This window comes from Corticium candelabrum, chromosome 5 (genome assembly GCF_963422355.1).
Source record: "Corticium candelabrum chromosome 5, ooCorCand1.1, whole genome shotgun sequence".
Lineage (NCBI taxonomy): Eukaryota > Metazoa > Porifera > Homoscleromorpha > Homosclerophorida > Plakinidae > Corticium > Corticium candelabrum.
Genome location: NC_085089.1, coordinates 5,680,219 through 5,707,618, shown reverse-complemented (window position 1 = coordinate 5,707,618; position 27,400 = coordinate 5,680,219). Strand labels below are relative to the sequence as shown.

The window sequence follows — 27,400 nt, the reverse complement described above, 5'->3', positions numbered from 1 at the left end:
GCTTACCCTTCTGGTTCGTTCCGACGTTGACCCAATGGAAAGCCGATCTTCCATTCCCGAAGTCTCTAGGAGGTGAAGTGAGAGGGTGGCAGTCAGTATGGCAGAGCAAATACCAGGAAATGCAAGAAGCAAGGAAAGAGAGCAAGAGTGCAAGAAGGCCATACCCAACAATTAATTAACCTTCTCCTGGTTGTGGAAGCCTGTGACTCTCGGTTGTACCCGAATGTTCATCGTCTGCTATTGATAGCATGTACACTGCATGTCACGAGTGCAGAAGCAGAGAGGTCATTTTTCTACCGAGGAGACTGAAGACTTAAGCAAGGTCTACCATGGCAGAGGAGCGTCTTGCACACTTATCAGTTATTGCCATGAATTACAAAGACCCGTCACTGGGTACCAGCAGACGAAGTTTGTACAAAATCATGCTCGGAGATTGTTGATACAGTCTTTGTTAGAAAGAGACATAGCTGCACCGTAGTTTACTTAACATTTATTTAGCAGTAGTGTATAGGCATGATGCAGTTAGATTGTGTTAGACAGTTTTGATGATTTAGGGAGTTTATAAAATGACACATTGCTAGAGATATGTTGTCATAGTCGTTGCCATTTCTACTTTAGCTAAGCTGTAACAAGCCTGGGCCATTTGCACCTCTAACAATACAAATGCGTTGACCGAAGTAGGCGTGGTCTATCAAAATTTGCAACCCCTCTTTTAAAAAATCCTGGGCCCAGACAAGTAAAAGAGGAAAGCCAATTAATTATTATGTACTTTTTAGCATTCTAATTAACAACAAGTTTTCTAGATCTTGACTATTTTGTTGGAAGATGTCCCTAGATGGATCCTCGCTATTTAGAGAAGAATTTTGGAAAATGATATGCAGGTCTAGAGAATGATGAATTCAACACAAGTTGTATAACTAAATAAATACAGTTGGCGTACATTAATTAAAGGCAGATCCAGAACTCGATCGAAGAAGGCACAAAAACAAATCAAAAATAGCATGGCGTCAGATTCAGTAATTAAAAGTGACGTAGAAATTGCTGGGGACTAGACATCCGGGGATGACGAAAGCGCGGCGAGAATGATCACGAGTCTACAACCTAGCTATTTCAGTGACAACAGCTAACCAAAACGAGGCTAGGTAATTTCACAATTACAGTATTTTCATATGTCTATTTACAAAGAATTAATTAACGAGCACTGACTTGGATGCTTGGATAGCCTCGGTTCCAGACGCTCGCCCCACCTACTTTGACCCCATGTACACATATGTACCTGTCACGTGCAGTAGTACATACGAGAGAGCGTCTGGAACGAAGGCTCTAATTGCTTGAAAGGCTCAGAAGTGTAAAAATCAACTACTCAGTACTCAGGGCCGGCGGAGACCTCCAGACGTTGGGTGGGCCAGCCAGGCCTTGCTTGGATAGGTTCCGCCCACTTGACAACTTTTGACTAAAGCCGTAGAGCTAGGGTGGAGCCTGGCTAAAGACAGCGTTACTAGAGGTAGTCTAACGTTGGTTGGTTTGTCTCATCTGTAGAGGTGAACAATATCTAATTTATTTAATCACCTATACCATTTCCGGAAGTTTTTGCCAAACGCCTGTTGATGGAAGTCCCATTTTCGAACGATAGGTAGGCCATGGCCCACATGGCCTACCCTGCTCCGCCGGCTCTGGTACTGTGTCGCAGTCGTAGAGTTGAAGCAAGTTGACGGGAAAATCTGGCACTGCCTGACGACAAAAACCAGATTTTCTGAAGAGGGCACGTGTCCCCTGTGCCTGGCTTCGTCATTCGATAGAATGAGCAACCTGCAAACTGGCAGTTTAATTAATTAATTAATAATTGCGTTTTGTTACTGTACTGTACGTAATTGCTCCACATTTTTAAAGACACCGCAAGGCATCGTCTGGCTATGTTGATAGTTTATGTTAGTTAATTGACTACTGGTAGTTTGCATGCAAGTGGTAATCACATTCAATAAACAATTGAACCCGCCTTGTAGGCGTGTCAAACGTTTAACGCGCGCACGACAACATGCCTATCTAATATATAAAGCTCAAATTGTCTGTGTGTGTGTGTGTGTGTGTGTGTGTGTGTGTGTGTGTGTGTGTGTGTGTATGTATGTATGTTCGCGTTTGGCGGCCACGTCTTTTGTCCGTTCGCAACCGAAATCGGCATGCACACTCGGCACGCACAGAGGAAGGTTTGCGTAAAAAATAAAAAAATAATGCACCGGGTCCCCTCTCGAGGGATCGACCCACGCGTAAAATTTCTCGACGACGCAAACGCTACACATTGCAGTTCATTCGAACACACGCCCGCACCAGTCCCGTGTAGACCCTATGCATCGACGTCCTTCGCAAAGCTTCGAGCAATCGAATATCTCTTGCCGACGAAACTTACTCTTCTATCGCTTGCGTTTCTCTCCAAATTCTGATTGCATTTGCACCGAATCCAACCTACACGTTTTCTGCAGCAAGCGCTACACGGGGAGTGTGTCGATTTCTATCGAAACAAGCGCGAAGAACAAGATTCGAATTCATTCAGAATATCCGGGACCTCGCAACAAAGATGCACGTGACGTGTCCACAGACCTATCTTTACACTACAGTATCTTGCCCGTACACGATGGACGGGCCATGGATCCTAGTATATATATATATATATATATATATATATATATCTATATTTGGCTGTGGGCGTAGCTAGATAGCTCAGACATAAATGTACCCTGGCCGGTGATTTAGTGCAAGTTGTATTTCAAGGTGATGCATTCTCGTGATATGTAAAACGTCTTCTAGCACACATTTCGAGTCCTCCACGAATTGACGTCATTACGCTATCAATCAATCAATTAAATAATTAATATCACAAGAAGCTGTCGGTCTTTGTAACTATGGCCGCTGCTTCTCCCTGTGCTACTAGCCGCGTGACGAGCCACGCTTATTACATAAGACGAGAGCAGCTGAACGGCAAACGGCAAGTACGACGGGCTCTCGTCTCCTCGACGATGAGTCAGAGACGAAGACTCGACGGCGTGTCATTGACCGGACACTTCGGTTGCGTCAATGCCGTCAACTTTTCCAACAATGGCGGCCAGTTGATTTTGTCCGGTCAGTTTTATGTTCGACGTCAACGTCTAGATACGTTGGCTTTATTTGTTCGCATTTCCACACGCTCTAGGAGGAGACGACCGACGAGTTCTGGTGTGGAGAACCGAGGAGGCAGTGTCGCAATGTTGTCGACCGATTGCGCTCAAGACCGAGCACGCGTCGAACATCTTCTCGACTCTGTTCGACAACAGCAACGAGCACGTCTATTCTGCAGGTAAGGGGGTTCAACGTGTAGAAATTGTAGAGGTCTGGTTGGTTCGACACTGGACGGTCTGTTCGTGTAGGTAACGATGAGGTTGTGCTCAGGCACAATTTGGAAAGGTATAGAAATGTTTCAGGACGGTACAGTAGACGCAAGAGCACGGATGAACATTTCTATTTTATATTTTATTTTATTATAAATTTAAATTATACTATCCCAATTAATGTTTCTATTTTATATTTCTATTTTATTATAAAGATATATTAAAAATATATTTAAATTTAATGTACACCAAACAACTGAACGTATACACATGTAAGTAGTGTGGAGTTTCATTATACTATCCCAATTATAATATTGTATATTATATGAATTTTCTAAATTGTTACTTTATTGTGGTAAACGTTGAATGGAGTATTAAATTGTTGTGATTTTGTGTGGTCTTTTTGACTAGTCAATGTTACTGTAAATCCAGAAATTTTCGTAGTCATGAAATTTTGGATTTTTTTACAGATTCCTGTTTGTACTAAAATAACATGAATATTGTATAACCGGTTATTTCTGTGATCATGATATTTCTGCAAATTCTGCAAAGAAATCATGGAATGCACAAATAAAATTCGCAGATATTTTAGGCTTATCTTGTTTGGACACATGATGTACACGTGTACACAGTGATTTTCCTAGTCTCTTCAAAACATGCGTTCCTATTTATATGTGCATATTTAGCCCTACTTTAAAAGGCGTGGCCAGATTTGGTGGTGTGTTGTGCTAACTCTAACCTTTCAGCTCACAAACATACTAAATTCAAGTACACAATACGTGCACTGTTGAGTTTCTGCTGTAGGCATTTGCGTTCTGGTTTTTCATTTGTTTACATGTACTACATCTATTTATATGTCATCACCTGTAGTATGATTATAATATATCTGGCTCTCATTTATTAGTTATTTATGTAAGTTTATTAGGTTATCATAAGCCCTTCCTGCAAAGGAAACCAAAGAATACACTTTGCATATCAAAGGAATATTCTGATGTAATGGGTGGAGTGATGGTCATTATCCAATTATCTTGTAGGATCAACTGACCAACAGCTAAAACCTTTTGACCTATAGTAGAGTGCAGCTCTTATTTTATTGAGTGGTTTAATGAGTGCCTGGTTGCACTTGCAGCCAGGGTTTAGCAGTTTAGTGGTCCTTCCTAGTAGACAAGAATGTACATAATAGGATAGGTCCCTCTGAAATCTGTGTCCCAACTTCCTCGAATGCGTCCCAGGATGCATCAAATGTATTGTAGGAAAATCACTGTGTACATGTGTGTACCATGACCGTGTTTCTGGTTAGAATGCAGAAATTTATTTCCAAGTAATTAAAACTTGTCTCAATTCTCAAATCGTAGAAATTTTAAGACCGCAGAAATAACTGGTTATACGGTACTAAAATTTATAGATATAGATGCACTTGAATTCAGCTACAGTACAGTACCGATGTTCTGTACTAAAATAACATGTGTACCAACTACTTTCATGGGCAAACATACTAAAATGTATGAGTATGAAATTTCTGGATTTACAGTATTTGAAATGGCATGAATCAGACAAATTACATGCTACACAAGTGATTCAGCTCTATAATATTGCAAGATACAAAAGTACAGTAGAACCTCGTTAATCCGAATAGCCTCGTGCCAAGCCTTTTTAAGTGTTCAGGTTAGTGAAGTTGTCGGATTACAAAATGTGTAGCCTTGGAGGTCCAGACCTTACCTTGGACACCCATTGCATTGACATATGTCTCCGTATGTCTAAACGACACAGCTGCATCGACTACAGTCTTCTTAATACTGTGAGAGTAAGAATTTAAAGTAGTCAGATGCGCGCTTTTGCTGAAGACTTCAATGCGACAACAACTCGGATCTGACTGCTTTTTATGATCTAGCTACGCGAGGCAGAGTGCAAAGGTAATTCGGATTAGCGAGGTTCAATCTACTGTAGTTAGTTTGTTTGTAGTCGGCATGGTTGTAAGCCTGTGTTTCGTAAATGGAGTTAATATGCAGAGCTTAAAGGAACGCTCTATCGTTTAGCGCTATGCCCACGCAAACTTGATTACATAGCTACGCAATTAAGATAGAAGGTTGGTCTGAACTACAGGCAAAGCTGGATATGAAGAGTGCTAGGTATTAGCAGCAAATAGCCTAGAAACAGAGCGCATACCATGGTCACGTGAGAAACATTCCGTCAACGCACGCTAACGCTAGGAGCCTCGCTACCATCAAATGGTAGAAGACACTTGCGAGACATTGAGAAAATGTGCTCGTGGGTTATGAAACGGGCATGGATGTGCATGCAAGGCTGAAGGGACCAACTGCACTGCATTTGTGTGCTTGCACTTATCACCTGACCTAATTATTGCTTACCACGTGATCATCGTATGTGCTCTGTTTTCATGGTGATATGTAGTGCTTGCATGTTCAAACCTGGTTTTGTGTAAAACGTAACCTATTTGGTGCCTTTGATCTGAGGAAAGATGATGAGTTGGTTTGTGCACGACCTGAACTCTGCTTCAACAACGAGATTGCAAAATCTCTCCCGTACGTTTTCCTTATTTGTAACGGTAACTACGCTCTGATATCCAGCTTTGCATGTAGCTCCACCCAACCTTCCAACTTGATTTCGTAGACCATGCAATCAAGTTTGTGGGGGTGTAGCGCTAAATGACGGAGTGTACTTTTAATGTTGTTAGTCAGATAATTATGTTGAAGATTTATTTATGTCAATTTATACGTTTATCTGCAAAGCAGTAGATAGACGAGCCTTGTATCGGACCCTCTCACACTGTTGTGCCTGGTACTTGTATGACAAATCAATGCTTTCTTCCTCTTCCTCTCTCTTTCTCTCTCAAACAGTGTAATTTGATATGGAAACGAGCCATGACAGTACGAGAGGATCAGGTACGAGGCTAAGTTATCTTACTTTTGGATCAATGTGAAGAAGATGAGGAGATGGGCATTGGGTGCATCATAAGTGTTTGTTAGATTGGTGGCCATTGACATCTTTCCACACAGACAGCCCGTTTATGGTGTCAGTGTTGATCCCGATCACGATGGAATCTTCTTGTCGGCTGGAGACGATGGTCGCGTCTTATTGTGGGACACTCGAATGCCGGAATGTAGAAATTGTTTTTGCCTGATTGTTGTAGTATCCCTTTTGACTACATTTGCGTTTGTGTAGCTCCTTGCACGTGTGTTGCACGTTACACAAGGCCGTTCCACGCTGCCGTCTTCCATCCTATCGAACCACGATTTGTAGCAACTGCTAATGCGGGTGAGGGCGTCGGACTGTGGGATATACGTCAACCTCAAAAGTTGTGCGGTACATTTATTCACAGTACACAAAATATGTGATTGTGTGTGTGTGTCTAAGGTGTCTCACAATGTATGGTGGATATCTTTGTAAACAGAAAGCAATGAGTGTTGCTTTTGATCGTTCTGGTCAACACATCTTGGCCCTACGTCGCAGACTTCCCGCGGTCTTGTTTAACATCAGGCAGGCACTTCCGGTGTGCCAGTTTACACATGACGGGTACATGAACTCGTGCACTATGAAGAGTGCTTCGTTCTGTGGAGATAACGATGAAGTATGGATTATGTCGTTTGCTTTAATTTTGTATTTTTATTGATTGATTTACTACAGTACGTTGCATCGGGGTCGGACGATTTCAACGTGTACGTATGGAAAATCCCGGATGCAGTGTATCACGGTTTGTAACAGCTTTTCGTTTTACTCTTTACGGTGTCCTGTAGATTGCAGTTGTGATAGATCCTTTACCTGGGAACTGGGTGGGTGAAGCAGATTGTGTTTTGGTTGGTCATCGATCTATTGTAAATCAGGTGCGATTCAACTCCCATTCGATGTACCTCCTGTCGTCTGGAGTTGAGAAAGTAATCAAGGTTACTGGACCTGTACTGCCATTTCGTGTAACATCTTTCTCATCTCATCGTTCTTGTTGTTTTGTCTCCAGCTGTGGAGCCCATTTGCCATAAGTGGTAAAGAGGATCTGTCTGATTTAAACAGGAAAGTGACGCGTGAGGATGGACGTCAAAGACAGCATTTTACACCAAGAGAGCAACGCCGGCTTGTGTTAAGTCTGAACAGTCCTTACGAAACGGATCCTTATTCTCTGCAGAGTATAGAGGAAGATTCCCGTATGCTCTCTTTCTTTGACTCTCTTCTTCAGCAAGATGAGATGTCAGATGGAGCATCTGGTAGCAGCGTCGACACCGTCGTTATGGGAATGGGTGCAACTGAGAGCCGCAACAGCGACAACGAGGCCGACATTGACACTAATGCAGACGAAAACGCACAAGATGAGGAGACCTCTGATAGCCATCACCACGTTGATTTCAGAGATCTGATGCAGTTGTTTTTGTCTGGAACCTACAGTTCGTCATTAAGTAGCCGTTCTAGTAGTTCCACAAGTCCGAGTGACACAGATGATGATGTAAGTGACAGTAGGGAGTCGGATCATTTGTTTGCTCCCACGTCGTCTACCTCTTGTGGAGAGGAACAGTTGTCTTCGTATTCTCCAATACGATGTTCTACAATTAGTGAAGACGACAGCTCACCTTTCAACAGAGGACATGAAGGATGTGATGGCATCAACGGTGTTGCTGTCGCATTAGAGTCTGCTCGCCAATCAGTAAATAGTTCGGCAGCATGCTATTGTGAAACAGTGGAAGGTGAGCAGCTTGAAACAGCACACTCAAGAACATATACGAGTAATTCAATCCTCTTGACTGATACCAACTTTGGCTGCGAGGAACAAGAAAGGCATAATGCTGAGCTAACATAATACAATGTTTTCTTAGTATAGGAGTATCTACAACATTGAAAGATTTTCTATATAGTAAATAAATACATGATCAAGATTTGTGTACATTCAAAAGTGCATACACAGACTGTTTGTACATTAGGTCTACAAAGAATAAGATCATTATTCATGTATCAAGTGGATGAGCAAAGGGTGAATTCCAGTCTCTATCAAAGACTGCCTGAAGCTGAGACTGCACAATGTCAGGATCATAGTGGCTGCTGTCGTTGCCAGTTTGATTAACAAGGAGTCCCACACCAGCAGTATTAGTGAAATAATCACCAGACCAATTAGATGTTCCTGTAAAAACACCAAAGTCAGTCGCTCAACTCGAAAAGAATGCAAAGACCCTGTGGATGTCTGTAAAGCTAGACAGACACTCAGTTCCATTGATATCAAATAATGATCGTGAAATCAGGTATTTTGTATAATTAATTTTAATGTGGCCTACCAATAAATGCAGCATTGTCAGTCACCATATACTTCTTGTGGTTGACTCGTGCAAACGGAATGCTCCTCTGCCTACTGTTTGACGGAACGATGTACAAGCGCTGACATGTCAAAACAAATACAAACAACAATTTCAAAAAACAAATTTGACTGCTGACCACTTCAACACTTCCTAAACGATCTCTGTTGCCAGTCCCATTGATTGCCGCTAAAGAGTGGAGAAATTTCTTCATTTCTGGCAAACTGTGGTTCCACCAGCCGATCATGAGACGGACTTCAATGCCTCTGTCGAAGACAGCATGTCGAAGAGAATTATCGATGTCAGCCCAATACCTTGCCAAGCAGAGCAAAAATCAATTACAGTGTTTGAATAAGGAATCAGTGTGGAAAATAGGGAATTACTTTGGCTTGGACAGACTGAGCCTAGGTAGGACATTCTTGTATGATGTTACATGAAGTAAGTGCCTCCACTACTGCAGCCATTTTGCATGTAACTGTTGATAATCAACTGCCAGGGAGAAATGGCACTAAAGGCAGCTGAGGTTTTCTCTCGATAAAGCATGCTAGGAGGCACCCAAGTTCATGAAATTAACAGTTCCACCATTGAAAAGGCCTAAACATGCTAAGAGACAAGGTTTCAACTATCATATACGCAGGTGGATGTTTTATCCAAACATGTCCCAACACTGGTGCAGTATTTGGTCGGACAAACAACACATTTGGTGGGACATTGTCCTATGTCCTACAGTTATTTTCCACACTGGGAATTCTTACTGCAGATCCTTAAATTTCAACTACGGTGAACTAGGCTACAAAGTGAGGTAAGTAACCAGTACTCTGAAAAGACAGTTAAACTTGTGACACATCAAAAACAAAATCTGTATTCTCTGAAACAAAGAAAGTGAGACAAATCAAACGTTGATCGTAATTTCAAGTTGAACATTTCCATTTTGCATTGCATTATTATTTCTCATAATGTAACCCAACTTCCATGCAGGTAAGGTTGTTAGGGGACGTCCATTTGGTCAACGTTTTCCTAAAAAAGGAAAACTCCCGGAGTAGGTGGTAAATGGCCATTTTGTTACATGAAAATGGTATTTTGGACAAACTGACAGGCCATACCAAAATTACCGAAAATAAATTGCCACTGAAAATTTCTTGGTTACAGTAATAGCAACCGAAGCCTCTGATATGTAAGAAAGAAAAGTTCCTTTACCTGTTGTGATCTCCGTTGTACAATGTTGTGGGACTGTAGTCCATAACTGCTATACTAATTCGTTTCCGAGCTAGCTTGATGGCATTCCATATTAACTCCAAGTCTGACGACCAGTTCTTTGCTTGAAATACCGGTGGTGATATCTGCAGAGTCACACTCCAATGTGAGCACACTCCAGACAACATGAGGTTTGCAACTGCTTCCATACCCCAAACGTTGTCGATGCTGGTGTCCCGTTAATCATTAACCTCAGCAGATTCTTCACATTGATTTTTGTCGTAACACGATCTGGCCATTTCTGAGGCAATTTGGAATGATCCTGTGCTACTTCCCAATATATTGAGAATACTTTGCTCAATTCTCTTGTCAAACAGCTGCAGTTAAGAGCTATAACGCCCAGCTCATTTATCTGTAAAAGACACATTAAATACGAGGCTACGTTTCGGTTCATCATCACTTGCTTGAGTTAGAGAGCGCCAATCCATGTTAGCACTACCGATGTAAAAGTGCTTATTGTCGATGATCCAAAATTTTGTGTGGAGAACTCCGCCGCCATTTTTGGTCATTTTTTTGAAGTCGATTGATAATACGTCTGCAGCACCATCTTCATCTAAGTCATGACTATCCTTGTCATGGAATTTTTCATTTGGCTCATTCTCAACGACACGAATGTTGACAGGAGACTTTCCCAATGACTTTAGTTTGTTATAGATCTTGTGTCCCTTACGGTTAATAATTTAAACAACATTGATTTGGGATAACATGATGGTCACATGCACACACACAGAGTAAACGGTAAGCATCAGGAGCTGCCTTTTACACTAACACACAAACACAAACACCCCAAACAAATAAACAAACAAACAAACAAAATGCACATCACAATACCTGTGCATCACTCGGGTCATGTACTTTATCAGTGTTTGTCAATGTCCAATAAAATGATGCAATATCTATGGAAGATTGACTAAGGTTGAGCAACATCATCCAGCCTTCATATGTAGACATTAAGTGTGGTGGCTCGGATGGCAAACCTTCAGCCACGCTTTCAACCAAAATCATTCTAAACGAAACACAAACACTACAACTTAGGCAGTACTGCTACACTCCCTAAGATCCAACAACATTGGTCTCAGTGAAAGCACCTGTGGTGCAAGTGTACAGGTTCACACACCGCATGTGTGCTGTTAAAAGTATTTGGGATGCCAGTATAAAATATATGGGATTGGAAACTTCCAATAACTCAAGTACTACACAAGCCGTGTTAAGCAAATCTACCAATTGAAATCCACGAAACACAATCTTACATCAAACAAAAACACTTGTACTAGTCCTTATTGTTTCAGTTGTCAGGAGTAGCAAACACAAAAAATGGACAAATGTTGAGCCGTTCACATTGTTTGACGTCGATCTTAAGGTCAGTTGCGAAGATAGCTCCTCCTAAGCCGCCATGCACTACGTGGAGGCTTAGGGCCAGCACTACAATCCACCTGGGGCTTAGCCAGAGTCATCCAACAGGCCCGGCGGAAGGAAACATTTGGTGGTCTGGCAAACAACCGATTGGACATTTTCCCATTAACTTCAAAATTTACTCTTTTCAAGAAAAACGGTCACACTGTCAATTGGTGGGCCGGCATTTGCCAGCCCTGTCTGGAGGGCACTGACCATGGTGCAGCTCTTAGACTGGACACCAAGGCCCACAAGTACCCATCTGCTGCATGATGTTACTGCCAAGTCAGCGGTTATGTCCACCCCACTTAATGACCAGGTACTCATTTATACTCCTGAGTTAAGAGAGGCAATTGCGTGCGAATTCCTTGCCTAAGGGAATTACACCTGTGCCAATCCCTTTGACCCAAAGGTCCCGGATGTTTACATTCTCCAAGTGAAGCTCTCTAATCAATTGAGCTAGACGACACACACACACACACACACACACACACACACACACACACACACACACACACACACACGGACGCATGCCCACATGCACACACGCACACACACAGATGTTGTGTATGGTTTCCTGCATCCGGGGGTTGTGTTGCTTTGACTGAATTCTGGTTGTGTCATTCTGGTGAATGTTGAGTTAGCATAGAGAGCGTATATGTTATAGTAGTAAAATATAGATAACGCGTGTTACACGAACACCATATTTTGGCGACGAGGATGGGATGGCAACGACTTCAGGTGTGCACACTCCTCCTCCCTTCCTAAGCTGTCCAGGTGAGCCATCGACTGATTGGAGGGCATGGCTGACGGCGTTTGACACGTATTTGACTACTTCGGGACTGAATGCTGCAGAGGTCAGAGATGAGCAAAAAAGGGCATTGCTACTTCACTGTATTGGAATGGAAGGACAGCGCATTTTTGCTACACTTGGCACCAGCGAGACGTACAAGGAAGCGAGAGAGAGACTGACGCAGTTCTTTGGAAAAAGTAAGGATGTTGTGGTAGAGAGGTACAAGTTTAGACAAAGACACCAGCGGCAAGGTGAGTCTGCTAGGGAGTACGTTTCGGCGCTTCGTGAGCTGGCAGTAACCTGCCGGTTTGGTGAGTTGCATGATGAACTAGTCCGTGATCAACTTATCAAGAAGACGATTCACCCAAAGGTTAGAGAGAGACTGCTGATGGAGTCGGACGATATGTCGTGTGATAAGGCTTTGAACCTGGCTTCTCAAATTGAGCAGGTGCTGTATGAATCTAAGAAGATGGAAGTTAGAAGGGAGTTTGAGGAGAACTTTGATGGTTTAGACAGGGAAACTGATGTTAAGGACACACTAAAAGGTAATGTCATAGGCCATGTTCGTAGAGTTCAATCACAAGGGAGGGCTAGCACACGAAGTAGTTCAATATTAACGTGTGGCAACTGTGGTCTTCCACATCAACAGTCAAGAGCTTCTTGCTGTCCAGCGTTTGGGAAGGAATGTCGCAAATGTGGTAAAGCTAACCACTTTGCTCGTTGCTGTAGAGGTCTTACATATCAAAGACTGGACAGGCAAAGTGCAGTAAACATGTTGAATGACACTAGCAGTCAAGAGTCTCAACAATTTACGATACTGAACATGATTGGAGACGTGTCACCGGGAAAGTTTAAGAAATTAGTTTGCGTACTGGGGAAGAGTACTATCAGTTTAGTTGTTGACTTGGGCGCTAAGGTGTCAGTATTAAACCAACATACGTGCAGTGAATTCCTGGGGGACTGCTCTGTGTCTCCATCATCAATGAAGCTTGTTAGCTATGAAGGATGCCCTATTAAAGTGATAGGAGAGATCCATATTCCAGTCCAGTGTGGAAAGCACAAACTAGGTGGATTTTCTTTCTACGTGACATCCTCTGGAGCTAACATTATGGGAGTGTATCTCTTTGATGCATTGGGGTTTCAAATAGTTCAAGACGATCTGACTCAAAGAAAAGAGCCTATCCTGCAAGTGGTATCAAAATGGCAGAGTGAATGGCCTAGCCTTTTTACGGGCTTAGGATGTGTCAAGGAATTTGCTCATCGGCCCATAATCAACCCAGATGTTAAATCAGTGGTGCAATCTTTACGCCAAATTCCTCTGGCGTTGCGTGACGAGGTTTCGCTAGAGTTGAAGTGATTGGAATCAGAGGCTATCATTGAGAAAGTGGAGTCGTCTCCCTGGGTGTCAAATTTAGTAGTCATAAGAAAGAAATCTGGAGGGATTCACTTATGTGTCGATCTTCATCAAGTAAATAAAGCTGTTATTCCACAGAAATATCCATTACCTACTGTTGAAGAGATAGCTGCGGAGTTCTATGTTCGGCCATCTTTACTAAATTGGACTTGAAGCAAGGATATCTACAGGTGCCTTTAATGGAAGACAGTCGCAATCTTACAGCTTTTGTTGTCTGGAATCAAGGGAGCATCGGTATTTATGGATGATATTGTTGTCCATGGTCCTACACAAGAGTCTCACGATCATCAACTAAAGCAGGTGTTACAGAAACTGACCGACCACAAGTTGACCTTAAATGAAGACAAGTGCATGTTTTCTAAGCGACAAGTGGAGTTTCTGGGGTATGTCATCTCAGCACAGGGAATAATGACACAATGATCAAACGTGAAAGCCATACAAGAGGTCCCATCACCAACTTCATCTGCGGAATTGGCTTCGTTTCTTGCAATGGCAAATTATTACCTGCGTTTTGTGCAAGATTACGCAGAGATCACTACTCCTCTAAGACGGTTGTTGAAACAAGATGTTCCTTGGAAGTGGACAAATGAGTGTGAACTAGCATTCCAGCAATTGAAAGACTCAGTTACGTCAGCCCCAGTTCTAGCACATTTTGCAACTATGGCAGTTCCGTATGTAACCTGTGATGCTTCTGGAACGGCGTTAGGCGCTGTTCTTTCACAGTATCAGGACGGACAGGAGTGACCTGTGGCATTCGGATCGAGAGCATTAACAGAGACAGAGAAGAAATACTCAGTGGCGGAAAGCGAGGCATTGGCCTGTATTTGGGCAGCGGAGCATTGGCACATCTATTTGTATGGCCGAAGATTTGTTTTACACAAGGACCATCAGGCGTTGACAACTCTTCTTTCAATAACCGGTTCTGGACAACGCCCTCTTAGATTACATAGATGGGTGGCTAGATTGCATAGGTATAATTTCTCAGTACAGTATAGACCTGGTAAACAAAATCAAGTTGCTGATTTTTTGTCACGTGTCAATCATCAAATTGTTGGTTGTCTCAGTGATGAGCCAGATGCTGCTGCTGAGGATGATAATCTGTGGATTCAGACATTGACGGTTTTTTCGGACACAATTGTTTCTTTTGAAGAATTGGAACAGGAATCAGTTGTAGATGACATCACACAAGAGGTTGTTCAGTTTGTGCAGAAAGGATGGCCATTGAAACTGACTGATGAGAGTCTTCAACCATATTATCATGTTCGATTCCAGTTATGCTTATGGGGCAAGGATCTGAAATGCTTGGCTAGAGGTCAGTGAGTGATCATACCACAGAAGTTGCGCGAGAAGGTGTTGGGGATAGCACATGAAGGACATTTAGGAATGGTACGAATGAAACAGCGTTGTAGGGAGGTGGTATGGTGGCCAGGATGGATAAGCAAGTTAAGAATTGGGTAAGAGATCATGAAGTGTGTCTCCTGAGTGGGAAATCAGTTCGTCCTAGGGTGGCTCCATTACAACCTGTTCAGTGGCCTGCAGGGCCTTGGGACCGAATTCAGATTGATATTTTTGGAGAACTGCACGCAGCTCCCTACAGCCAGCGATTCATGATCGTTGTTCATGACTTATTTTCGAAGTGGCCGGAGGTGCAAGTCGTGCAGAATGTGACCATTGCCACTGTCATTGATTTTCTTCAGTCTTTATTTGTTAGATGGGGTTTGCCACGTGTCATTGTTACCGACAATGGACCACAGTTCACGTCGTTTCAGTTTGAGGAATATTTGCAAAAGAAAGCTATCCAGCATGTTAGGACATCTTGTTACCATCCTGAGGCAAATGGAGGTATTAAGAGATTTAATCAGGTATTAAAACAGGGTTTAAAGACTCACCTTGCAAATGACATCCATTATCAACGCGGTACGATCGATCTTGGTAAATTATGGAATGACACCCCATGCTTTGACTAGAAGGTCACCTGCTGAATTAATGCTTGGAAGAAAACTTTGAGGACCATTGGATACTCTATGACTGCAAACTGTTCCCAAGAGTAGCAAGGTGCAGGATACAAACGAGAACGAAGGTCTGCGGGCAAACATTCAACGTAAGCAAGAAAATGTAAAATCGTACGTAGATAAGAAAAGGTCAGCTAGAATGTTGTCATTTGAAACGGGAGATTGGGTGAGGATCAAGCGACCTCAAGCTGGTCACAAGTTACGATCACAACTTTCAGCACCAATACAAATTCGGAAGAAGATTTTGAGTGACTCCTACTTGTTGAGTGACAGGTCAAAATGGCATGCAAATAATCTCGTACGAACTAAAGCCCCACCTTCTCTATCCTCCAAGCTAGCAGATTTAGAGCATATGCCGCTAGGACCACTTCTAGGGGAGGGAGATCAATCATTTGGTATAGCAGGGGAAGGAGAGAGAAATGAACAAGGTCGTTTGGAAAAGGTACAAGAACAGAGAAATGAACAAGATCGTTTGCAAGTGTTACAACAGGCTCCCAGAAGATCAACGAGACTGCACCATCGCCCGGCTTACCATCGGGATTTTGTTTATTAATATGCTACCTAGATATTATTGACAGTTTTGGAAAGGGGGAAAGTTGTTGTGTATGGTTTCCTGCATCCGGGGGTTGTGTTGTTTTGACTGAATTCCGGTTGTGTCATTCCCGTAAATATTGAGTTAGACTAGAGAGCGTATATGTTATAGTAGTAAAATATAGATAACTTGTGTTACACGAACACCACAACACACACACACACACACACACACACACACACACACACACACACACACACACACACACACACACACACACACACACACACCAGACAAACAGACAAGCCAGCCAGCCAACCAACCAACCAACACATTATATACGAATGCCGACTTACCGGCAAGAGTGGTCGCAAGGCCCTTCTTCCTGTGCCAAGTCGAGAACAGTATAAAATACGACAGACACACCAATTCCAAGAAAAATGACGACGAGAAGAGAGATCATTGAGCAGCGAAAAGTGCACGTCCTTCCTGTTTTTAGAGGCTGCTTTACCAAAGGCTCGTCGTCCTCGAAGTCGGGCTCAATCGAGTTGATGCTCGCATTGTCTGCAGTAGAACCCAGACTTGTTGCAGCTGCAGATGCAGACGCTCCGTGCCGGTCATTTTGATGCTCTGCAACGAGGAGAATACTAATTTTAAGTATTGGGGAACGTCTATTCTTTCGACTTACTAAAACCGTTGATCATGGCATGCAGGATAAGTCACGTGATGTAATCCTCGGACACCCTAATGCCTGTTTGCGTTGACATTGTCGGATAACATATAGATAGGTTGCATACAGTATACAAAATAGGTTATCTAAATATGTGTGTTGTGTTTGGAGGTTATCTATAGTATATAAAATAGGTTATATATAAACTACTGTGTTGTGTTTGGAGTCGAACGGTATCCCAGTGTCTAGACTCGTACTGATTTATTACTCAAAACAACATGCACAACCACTCAATTAAAATCCCTACGTCAGTGATTCGCTATCCGCAAGATGAAGGAAGTCTTGCTGCTGTCCGCATGCACTCCTTTCTTCTCTGTACAGCGTCTGCGCGGTTAATTAAGCTAGGCTGCTGCAACTAGACTCGAGCCAGTCTCTCCAGCTCCCCGCCTTCGTCATTCCCCGGATAGTCAATCCTCGCCGTGGAGACTATCCGGGGAATGACGAAGGCGGGAAGAGACTGGCTCGAGTCTATGCTGCAACATGTAAGAATCGCACTGTACATTCATGTCTAGTCAGCTAGGTGACAGAAAACTCTGTTTCTAGCTCATTTACATTACCATGTCCGCTATGTACGTGCATGAACACACAGCACGTCTACTCGACCCAGTCTCTCTTCGCCGTCGTCATTCCCCGGATAGTCAATCCTTGCCTGGTTTCAGACCGCCCACTGACGTCACTACATGCTGCCATTAGTGCGTGCCTTGCTGTTGCAAAGGCGTGGCGCACAAACACTTCACTAATCGCCAGGTGAGCGTTCCTGTCGCTTTCTGCGCCTAGATTCGCATTGATCTATGAGTTAGTGCGGCTTTGAGCGGGAGTTTTGTCTTTGTCAGACGGTCTGGGCGTCCTAGGCGTCGTTTGCGCTGAGTTTGGTTCCGAGTCTGAAGAGCCTAGGAATCCGATGGAAATGGTCTAGCTAGGAAACAGCTGAGACGCAGTTCATGTGTTGAAGTGTAATGCATGCTTGTCTTTGTACAACGCATACGGGGTCGTTGACTGCTTGGTTTACATCTTGCAGAGCCGTTTATTTATTGATACGTCTGATAAATAAACTCCGCGTCGTTGTGCACGCTGATACAGATCGCACTTAGTGCATTTAGCGACGTCGTGGGCGGTCTGAAACCAGTCTCGAGGATTGACGACGGCGGAGAGAGACTGGGTCGAGTCTACGGCACGTCTTTCTCGGTTGGGTCCTGCTAGACTGAAAGGATCGATGGCCGCAACACACACCAGAATACTGTGCTCCGAACGGTTACACAACTTGTATTCTAGAATCTACGTCTCGACTAACAGCATGTCCAACGCTTACAGCTCTCAACCCATGCACCTGTAGACACACACTAGGGTGTCTAATATCTATAACGCGTAATACTTCTGTTGTCCATTCATCGAGTCATTGCTGCATGTTGCTGCATGTTGCTGCATCAACGAACCCCAACGGCAGATGCTGTCAGGAAACCCCAATTATCACTGGAGGAGTAGACACCACAACCTCCAAAGTGCATCTCTGTAAAGAAGAAATACTTTCGAGGCATCTCGAGACCTGCTGGTATTGGTTTAAAGGTATTACGCCACCTATTAAAAATGCCAGGTACATGATAAGAACGGGGAGACAACTCATTATGATTTGGAAACAAGGCAATGTATGAATTCGGGTTGGCATCACAGTTGGTAAAGTCGATTGGAACTCCGTTGGATTTGTATCCCTGCACTGCACCTTTCACTCTAGCTGTAGCAGCGTCGAGTATGCCAACAAATAGGTAACCTGTAGCGCCCATTGTACGTTTGTTGAGTGGTTGTGTATAGCCAACATCACTGTTTTGTGCAACAAACAAGGGCTTGTATCTGAACTTGTCCAGTTGCTCGACGATTGAGTAGTACTGCTCAAACTTATCAGTCACAAAACGAAAGAGTACAGACGACCTTTTGGTCATCAGCTGACTTATGCTTGATGATGTTGCACTGGCAGTCACTGCCCGGGTTGAGACAAACGTGAATCCGCCTCCACCTACATCCATCTCACAATAGACTTGCATTTTGTTCGACCCTTTAGGTCGAATCCAGTATTCACCACTGGGTGCATACTTGTCCACATTCAAAAGATGCTGGCATGACTGTGCAGGCTTTTGGAGAGAGCCAATAGGTGCGCTTGTAATTTGGAGGTTCCAGAGAAGTAGCAACTGAATAAACAAATGAATCACACACGCGCGCGTTTGGGCACACACAGAAATCAACGACGTATACGTTACCTTTTGCAGGTACTCGTATGGGTCCCTTCTCAGACGATTCCTGCTAAGCTGTAACTCTGTATCTCGTACGCTACCAGATTTCTGCAAAAACATGATAACAATTATTGATACTTCACAACAAATATATACACTCTGAAATATTTTAGAATCCTTCCTAGAAATCTTGCACAGACACAGTCACACACCTCAGAAATAGTAGACTCGATGGCCTCAGCAGCAGCAGCACCAGCTGCATAGTAGAATACTAGCAGCAGTAACGCAGCAAACACCAACAGTTTTTCCATCATTCCTCGAGCTTTGGTAGACTGCCGACGATTTAGAGAGTCCGGCTGCAACCTGGTGTAGATATAGCTCTCAATTGTAACTTAATTATCGTTATCCGGCGTTAGGTTTTGCATGATAGCGAACAACAAACTTCCAAAAAAGGATGTGTTCACACTAGGGTTAGAAACCCGGGTTTGCGCTAATTAATCATAATTATCACCTTGCCGTGCAGAGGTGCTATCATGCGCAAGGTGTGTTCTCACTTGTTTAGTTTGTCCAGGTGCCTTTACTAATTAGTCATAATAGCTGTGTCAACTCTATCAGACTACAACTGATTGTGTCATGTACTCGAGCTACGCTACTCATTCCAGCGCAAGAATTGAAATGCATTCCGACCGCTTTCCGTGCCTCGTCCCCAAACTCTCTCGCGCTAGTCTTGTCCGGTGCCTTTATGACAATTCCAGGCGCGAGAGTCTGGTATCATCCCGTCTACTGTACTTCCTGCCATCTCTCCTTACTAACTGCTATAAGTGGACTACCGTCTACTAAGTTCCCCCCCCAACGTCATCAACTGACACCCCAACGTCATTCCGTGTTACAAAAACAAAAAATAAAAAAAACATTTTGAGAAAATGATGGGTATGTAGGGATGGGTATGTACTTAATCATGCACATCTCCTACATCACAAGCCAGTACTGTGAGTGTCACACACGACTCCTGCGTTTTAATTAATTTAAGTAAAAAGAAGGTAAAGACAGAGGACTTCTGCTGTAACGCACGCTAACGCATTGTTTCACGTGACACTCACAGAAACGTAATGGCATGCACGTGCACCAGATGGCATAATGCTGGAAAGTGTCAGCAAACCTGTCTGCACAATGTACAGTACCTAATCCATTTCGCGCGAAACTAAAAACCCGTATTTCCACTTGTTTTCGCGCGAAGAACAAACTTCCTGTAGTACATGTTATGATTATCACACCTGTAGTCTAACAAGTCAAGGTGTCTGCAGTAGAAGAGCCGAGTCATTAAAGTAGGGTATTTGAAAATCGTCTGTGTAAGTGTCTCCTAATATAAGAGTTACAATATTTGACCTGCACATACATTATCATATACTATTAGAGTCTAGGTTGTGATCAAGTGCCCTTTATGATAAACAATGAGTGTTGGAAAGGATCCTGCCATGCGCTGTCTAGAGACCAACTGCACTTTCCACTGTACACGTCTGTTGCAAACTAGAAATCATCTTGGAGAAGCACATGGGATGAAAATAACCGAGGAATTAACCACCTTCAAAACCTATTCCAGTTTGTTTCCTACAACAGTACAATTTAATCAATTTGTGTAATTGTGACTGATAGTAATCTTAAGTTAAACATTCCTGTTTCTTCTAAAACAAATAGCCTTGTGTGTGTGTGTGTGTGTGTGTGTGTGTGTGTGTGTGTGTGTGTGTGTGTGTGTGTGTGTGTGTGTGTGTGTGTGTGTGTGTGTGTGTGTGTGTGTGTGTGTGTGGACTAAGGTGTGTGCACATGCATATGTACTGTAGTATATAAATTGTACTATATCATTATATGTATGTACGTATGCATATGCATGTGTATGTCCACTCTTCAGATATGCACAGCAATGATGTCTTTACAGAAGACTTTGCGTACAGGTCTAGCTACAGCCTCGATATGTCTTCAAAGATAATGTACATTCCATTCAATCACATCAGCATACCACTACTGCATGTCTCCCTGTATCTAAAATACTTATGCGTACTATTCCGATTCTTTATATTGTTATGGTCTCACACCTGTTCAATTGTATACTCTTGATAATTGTGTACCGTAAATATAATACTGTAAATACTGTAAATAATATACTGTAAATAATATACTGTAAATCAATTCATTTTGCAAGCAAATATATTTAGCAATCAGAAGTCAAACTGTTTTCACAATCAATTTAATTTTGCAAAACTGACATTGCCTGTGACTGCTATGCAAGGACTTCGATACAAAATGCCTTGTTCAATCATAGAGGCACGATATCAATATCGTCAGCTATAACCACAGGTACGATCATCACTGACTACTGAAAATGTCTCACAAACCCACTTTGTTTTGCATGTGTTTTGTCTTATAAAAGCCAAACAACACCTATGCACAAACAACTCCATGGTTTTAACACAGTCAATATACTAATATGTTGATGTTGACTGTCTGTAAGTTGTCGATAACAACTTCAGCAAGTTATTAACTTGGAAAATTTGCCAGTCCTGGCAAAAATTACAAAATTCAAAATTATTTCATTTACAGTATTAATTCTGTCATGACATACTATTTATACGTACTACTCATTTTGTGATCTCAATTGGACAGGCAATGTATTAGAGTCCACAACAGAGAATACAACATATGACAAAATCATTGAGGCAATTAACACACTATAAGAATACCAATAAGTCATTGTTATACATGTGCCTATGCTAGGGTGTTCTGAACAAGAACATACACTCAAACTCCCCTTATCCGGGCAACTTGAGACCGGACACTGCCCATAACTCAGAAACGGCCACATCTGGGAACACCCCCACATTTCGCTTCTGCAGGGCAGGCGTCTGCGTTGGTCTAGTCTCAGACATCTTCAGGTAAGTCTTACAAGCTGTAAATAAGAAACTAGCACCTAAGTATGGCTATCTGTCGACAAGAAACTGGACTAGTACTGGACTTTTGATTACACGACCTTTGCCTCGACCTCGTGCACGTGGACCACGCGCAATACACGTGATGCAATTGTGCAATACGGGGGTGCCCGGTAGACGGACGTGCCCGGATATGGGGCGTCCGGATAAGGGGAGTTTGAGTGTACTGCTATGTCCTGGAACAGTAGTACGTATACCAGAGAGGGCCATTCAAAGTCCAATTAAAAAGAAGCTAGGAAAGTGGACGATTCACATTGACAGATTTCTAGCTTCTGAGAGCAGACAATGATCTGCAGTAAAAGGAGATGGTAACTGCCTCTTCAGAGCTATGTCAAAACAACTCTTTGGAAGAGATACCCTTCACCACCAGCTTAGGGAATTTCTTGCAGATGTCATAGTGCTTAACCGTGACAGATACCAACAATTCTATATTCCTTCTGAAACAACAACTTTTCGACAACAATAAAAATACATTCATCAACTAGGAGTGTGAGGAACACAGGTTGAAATTCAGGCAGCGAGTGACAGCTACCAAATGCCTGTGTATGTGTACTCTCCCCATCCCACAACTAGACAAATCAGGTGGCTACGTTTCAAGCCATCCTACAGTCCTCAAGTACCAGACACATCACAACTGCCACAGCTGTCTCTGTTGTACACAGAGCTGAATCCAGGAATTTTGAAAGAGGGGGTTCACCGTTAGCAGTTATTTATAGCATTACTAATTTTCTCTTTTCTAATGAAATTATATAAAATTATATAAAACTATTGAACCACGCCTATTGGAAAAGAGGGGGTTTAACCCCCTGAACCCCCTCTGGATCCGGACCTGGTACACCAATGGTCATATTGAAATAGCACAGACTGGTTTTCATTATGACAGCATATGCACTAATAACGGGCAAACTTTACAGTTTCCTGAGCTGCCAGATGAGGACAAAGAATATGAAGTCTGTAGGATCAGTGACAATGAAACCAATAGTGACAGTGATTAACGACGTCACTTCCATACCTGCAGAACAGATTGTGCTAGAAAGAATCTAAAGATTTAGTTACTTGGCAACGTTTGTAAGGTTTTTCAATACTGCAATAATCAGAGACTGGTGATAGTTTGTAGCTCTTGTACACTGTTTGTAGCATCGTGCTAAGACAAAGTTGTTACTTTACACCACAACTGCAGTGAGACCAATTTGATAATATACTAAGTTAATAGCAAACAATACACACACACACACACACACACACACACACACACACACACACACACACACACACACACACACACACAAGCACTGATACTGTAACCTGGTTACTCCACGAGGTGTGAAATTCACCTCACTCTTATGAGTAATAAAACAGTCTCTTCCTCAGTCTTGTAAACACGTGTTGTAATTGAGAACACAACAATTACATAACAAATTGGAATTTGAAAAAGACAGTTCTTAGGCAGTTAGAATTAGCTGGCCAAATTTATAGAGCAAAACATTAAACCAACAAAAGTCGGCATGTGACATCTATATACCCAGGATATAGTTGATGGTTAATACTGGCATCAATGACACTGGAGTGCTACAAGCTGTAGCAGAATCTGAGATTATGAACATACTGTGTGCATATTGTATGCATGTAGACTACATAGTAGATTTCACCTGGACTTTAATTGATGGCTGTTGAGAATTTCCTGTAACTGTATGGTAGTTACATATTTTGGGACTGGGACTGGTAAGATAACTAGCTTGGGAAAGTTTTGGGTATGACAGTGGGTATATATATAGAATAGCTACCTAAAGATACACTGTTGCTATTGCATGTCTATAGCTATGAACTAATTAATTAACCCACCTTCCCATGCACCACTTCATTGCCATATTACAATTATATGGTACAATATTTAAGCGTAATATTATTAAACAAACACACACAAGTATTCTCTAGTGATGCACACGTAGCCAATCACTCCTTTTATAAAACCACACACACATGCACGCACGCACGCACGCACACATACACAGACAGACAGACAGTTCAGTTCCTGAACCAATAACAAAGCTATTGTGTGCAGCTCGTCTTATTGCTCTGCCTAAGTCTTCAGGAGATGTGAGGCCCATTGCAATAGGTGAAGTGTTTCGACGAATAACTGCAAAGACTATCTGTTCTCAATACAAGGACTCTTTTAGTAAATTCTTTGCTCCTTTACAGCATGGCATTGCCACAGATGGTGGAGCTGATCTTTTGGTTCATCATGTTCAGTTGCTGCTAGATTCTCATAAAGATTGGGTGGTCATGAAGACTGATGCCAAGAATGCCTTTAATTCTGTTAAAAGGTCTCATCTACTTACTCAGGTCTCAAAACACTTTCCTGAGATGCTTCCCCATGTCAACCAAATGTACGCAGGCTTTGGTCCCCTTATCTACTTGCAAGGAGACAGCCCTGTCATACTGTCTTCTGAAGAAGGCATACATCAAGGGGATCCTTTGGGTCCAGTTTTGTTTGCTACTGCAATTCAGGAATTGTTGACCAAATTGCAGAATGATCATCCTTGTGTAGTGGTCTTGGCATATCTAGATGATGTGTTTCTAGTAGGCCCTTCTGATAATGTCTTGGCAGTCTTTGAAGACCTGAAGCCTATGTTCCATAATATTGGTTTGGACATTCAGGACACCAAGTGCGAAATTTACAACCCTTCATCTGTCGAGATCGAGTCACATACATCTATTCCTATCACAACAGAAGGAATATCTATTCTGGGAATTCCTGTTGGAAAGGAAGATTTCATGTCACAGGCATGTGTTACTATTGCAAAACATGGAGAAAATTTATGCCATCAACTACTCACTTTAGGAACTCAAGAAGCTATGTTATTGCTAAGACTCTGTCACTTACCAAGAATGTTTTACTTATCTCGAAGTGTTAAACCCAAAAGCATGCGAGCTGCTGCAGTTCTTCATGATCATCTATCTCGCTCTACGTTTTCAAATTTGTTACAAATTTCTGCCCTTACTGATGAAAAGTGGAAGCAAGCAACCTTGCCTATCAGATATGGTGGTTTTGGCTTGACATCATTACAAGAAATATCAAACTTGATTTTTGTGTCCTCGTGGGCTCATTCTGTGCATGAGCTGCCAAAACGTTTTGCAGCTTTAGAACCTCAGATTGATGTTTTGTTATCCTCAAAGAGTTCTGAAAATTCTGTAGGCCACATTCTTCATGAATGTTTAGATGCTGATCAATCAATGAATGATCTATTGTCTAATACTAAGCATCTGCAGCATCATCTGATAGATAAGGTCACGAAAGCTCAAGTCAATATTTTATTGGATAAAGAATCTGGAAAGGATTCAGCAAGATTACGTTCCTTGCAAGGAAAAGGTGCAGGCTCTTGGCTAAATGCCACCCCATCAACCCAGAATCTCGCAATTTTACCTGGAAATTTCCGCTTGGCGGCATTCATGAGGTTGGGAATGGCGATGCCCTTGCCTTTGTTGGCAGATGAGTACGAATGTGAATGTGGAAAAACGATCGATAGAGAAGGTTATCATCTATTGACTTGTAAATTTGGAGGTGGACCAGTGTGGTCTCACAACTGTATAGTTTCTGTGTGGGCAGATTGTCTCAGCCAGTTACATGTACCGTACTACATTGAGCCTAAAGATCGCTACACCACTTCCAGTGGAAGGCCAGACATCTATGTTGCGGAATCATTCTGCATGCCAGCAGCAGAATTAGACATTGCTCTATCACATCCATTCAGCAAAGACATCCTATCTAGAGCTGCTTATGTTGATGGTGCTGCCGCATCCAGAAGAGAAAAGATCAAACATACAAAGTATGACTCCCAGCTGCTACCAGGAGGGTATACACCAACAGCAATCCCTTTGGTATTTGAACATTATGGCAGATGGGGTGATGAGGCTCAACAGTTTTTAAAGACTCTTTCTCTCATGTCTTATGATGAGGACGGTCATCAGAATGCATCCAATTTTACAACATATTGGAGACAACGCGTATCAGTTCAGTTACAACAATGTAACGCTAGAGTGATTACCAGGAAGACATCCCGCTTACTGGAACATACAAGGAAAGTGAAGAGAATGAACAATACACACAATTATTAATGTGCTTTACTGTACAGCCCTATATAGGGCTGTTTTCTGTAGAGTTTTAGTTTGGTAGAGATTTTGTGCGATTGGGACAGTAGAGTTGCTTAGTTGTGTTGATTGTAGATTTCAATATTGAAAATATATGTATTGGACAGACAGACAGACAGACAGACAGACAGACTGACAGACAGACAGACAGGCACACACACACACACACACACGCACACGCACGCACGCACGCACACACACACGAGCACACTTCGTGTACCTTCATCCAGGTTGTGTGCAATCGAAATCTCTTCTAGTTCGCATCACGACCAAACGAGCTCCAGTTCTCAAGCAGTAAGCTTCGTTTTTACACTCAATCTTCGCTATCACAGATGAGGGAGTCAGCACGCTACCACCGATCAAGCGAAAACTAAAGTCACGTGCACATTGTAGATGTGTCACGCGAAGCAATAACTCTTGCTAGCGTGCGCTACAAAAAGTTTTCTGTCTTTAGCCGCAAGTACGCCTAGTGGATATCAATGACCACCAGGAAAGCACTGAACTTCATCGTCAACGGACCGTTCGCCAGACCACAGAAACTCCCCAACGACTGAAACAAGTCATAGTCTCATGGATAAAGCTAGAGAAACATGAGAAAGAAAGACAGACAAGTTTCTTAATTTCTCCGAAATACTTCTCTACTAGTTAATTGTGCTGCGGATGCGATCGTAACTAGTCTAGTCTAGACTGTACGACTTTGGAAAAATGCTGATTGTATCAATCATCTAACTAATGGTACAGTAAAAGTAGATTTAGTATTAGATAAAAATCGTAAATAACATTAATTAATAAATAAATAATAAAATAAATAAATTAATAAAATACTAAATAAGTAAATAATTGCCGAGCGTAGTTGCCGAGCGTAGCGAGGCTTCTAATCCGGGTCGCACAACAGAAAGGAGCGTGGTACTATATGGCTCTCCATCGAGCTCTTGGTATTTAATAGAGAAATTTGAGATTTGTGTGTACACCTAGACCATGGTCTAAAGTATCTAAGTCATTGTGTACACACAGATCTCAAATTTTTTCTCCCCACGACCACGTTTCATGATAGGAAAATCGTTTCCGTGTCCGACTACAGATGGGTCTGATCTTCGTTGAACTCACGAACGCGAGGCGCCTGCGGATACCGTGCAACTAGTAAAAAATAAAGCAAAAAGCGCGCACGAAGTTTTAAGCATACATTTCCCGTCAAACAAGTAATACCCTTATTCTCTAAAAGATATAATTCTTGGGTAAAATATATTGGTCTATAAATATCAACGAGGTGA

The 27,400-nt window shown here is 42.4% G+C and overlaps 4 protein-coding genes and 1 long non-coding RNA gene across 7 annotated transcripts; 3 read left to right on the top strand and 2 right to left on the bottom strand.

The window, feature by feature from the left end:
* Positions 1-2,795: 2,795 nt before the first annotated feature.
* On the top strand, positions 2,796-8,239 carry LOC134179409 (DDB1- and CUL4-associated factor 5-like). Of its 2 annotated transcripts, none has more exons than XM_062646291.1 (9): positions 2,796-3,114; positions 3,185-3,328; positions 3,399-3,435; positions 6,347-6,480; positions 6,543-6,678; positions 6,735-6,948; positions 7,005-7,071; positions 7,131-7,261; positions 7,333-8,239. In XM_062646291.1, exons 1-9 carry the CDS (start codon positions 2,898-2,900, stop codon positions 8,161-8,163), a joined length of 1,911 nt encoding a protein of 636 aa, XP_062502275.1. In that variant the 5' UTR covers positions 2,796-2,897; the 3' UTR covers positions 8,164-8,239. The 2 variants fall into 2 exon arrangements, with proteins under 2 accessions (XP_062502275.1, XP_062502276.1); XM_062646292.1 differs by having other exon boundaries at positions 2,799-3,114; positions 6,543-6,675.
* Positions 8,182-16,774, bottom strand: LOC134179410 (5'-3' exonuclease PLD3-like). Of its 2 annotated transcripts, XM_062646294.1 has the most exons (9): positions 16,736-16,774; positions 16,404-16,677; positions 10,736-10,910; positions 10,309-10,569; positions 10,056-10,256; positions 9,848-9,990; positions 8,790-8,964; positions 8,633-8,732; positions 8,182-8,481 (listed from the first exon to the last, which is right to left on the bottom strand). In XM_062646294.1, the coding sequence occupies exons 1-9, from the start codon at positions 16,749-16,751 to the stop codon at positions 8,309-8,311; spliced, it is 1,518 nt and encodes a 505-aa protein (XP_062502278.1). In that variant the 5' UTR covers positions 16,752-16,774; the 3' UTR covers positions 8,182-8,308. The 2 variants fall into 2 exon arrangements, with proteins under 2 accessions (XP_062502278.1, XP_062502277.1); XM_062646293.1 differs by having other exon boundaries at positions 8,633-8,964.
* A 690-nt stretch (positions 16,775-17,464) lies between these two features.
* LOC134180418 (uncharacterized) lies at positions 17,465-17,930 on the top strand. Its single transcript, XR_009969998.1, has 3 exons — positions 17,465-17,524; positions 17,611-17,730; positions 17,796-17,930. It is a non-coding gene; the product is annotated as an uncharacterized LOC134180418 (long non-coding RNA).
* Positions 17,931-18,012: 82 nt separating this feature from the next.
* On the bottom strand, positions 18,013-26,611 carry LOC134180417 (uncharacterized). Its single transcript, XM_062647565.1, has 4 exons — positions 26,350-26,611; positions 19,212-20,607; positions 19,027-19,107; positions 18,013-18,957 (listed from the first exon to the last, which is right to left on the bottom strand). Exons 2-4 carry the CDS (start codon positions 19,311-19,313, stop codon positions 18,202-18,204), a joined length of 939 nt encoding a protein of 312 aa, XP_062503549.1. The 5' UTR covers positions 19,314-20,607; positions 26,350-26,611; the 3' UTR covers positions 18,013-18,201.
* LOC134179616 (uncharacterized) lies at positions 22,516-26,252 on the top strand. Its single transcript, XM_062646552.1, has 2 exons — positions 22,516-22,678; positions 24,043-26,252. The coding sequence occupies exons 1-2, from the start codon at positions 22,516-22,518 to the stop codon at positions 26,094-26,096; spliced, it is 2,217 nt and encodes a 738-aa protein (XP_062502536.1). The 3' UTR covers positions 26,097-26,252.
* Positions 26,612-27,400: the final 789 nt, after the last annotated feature.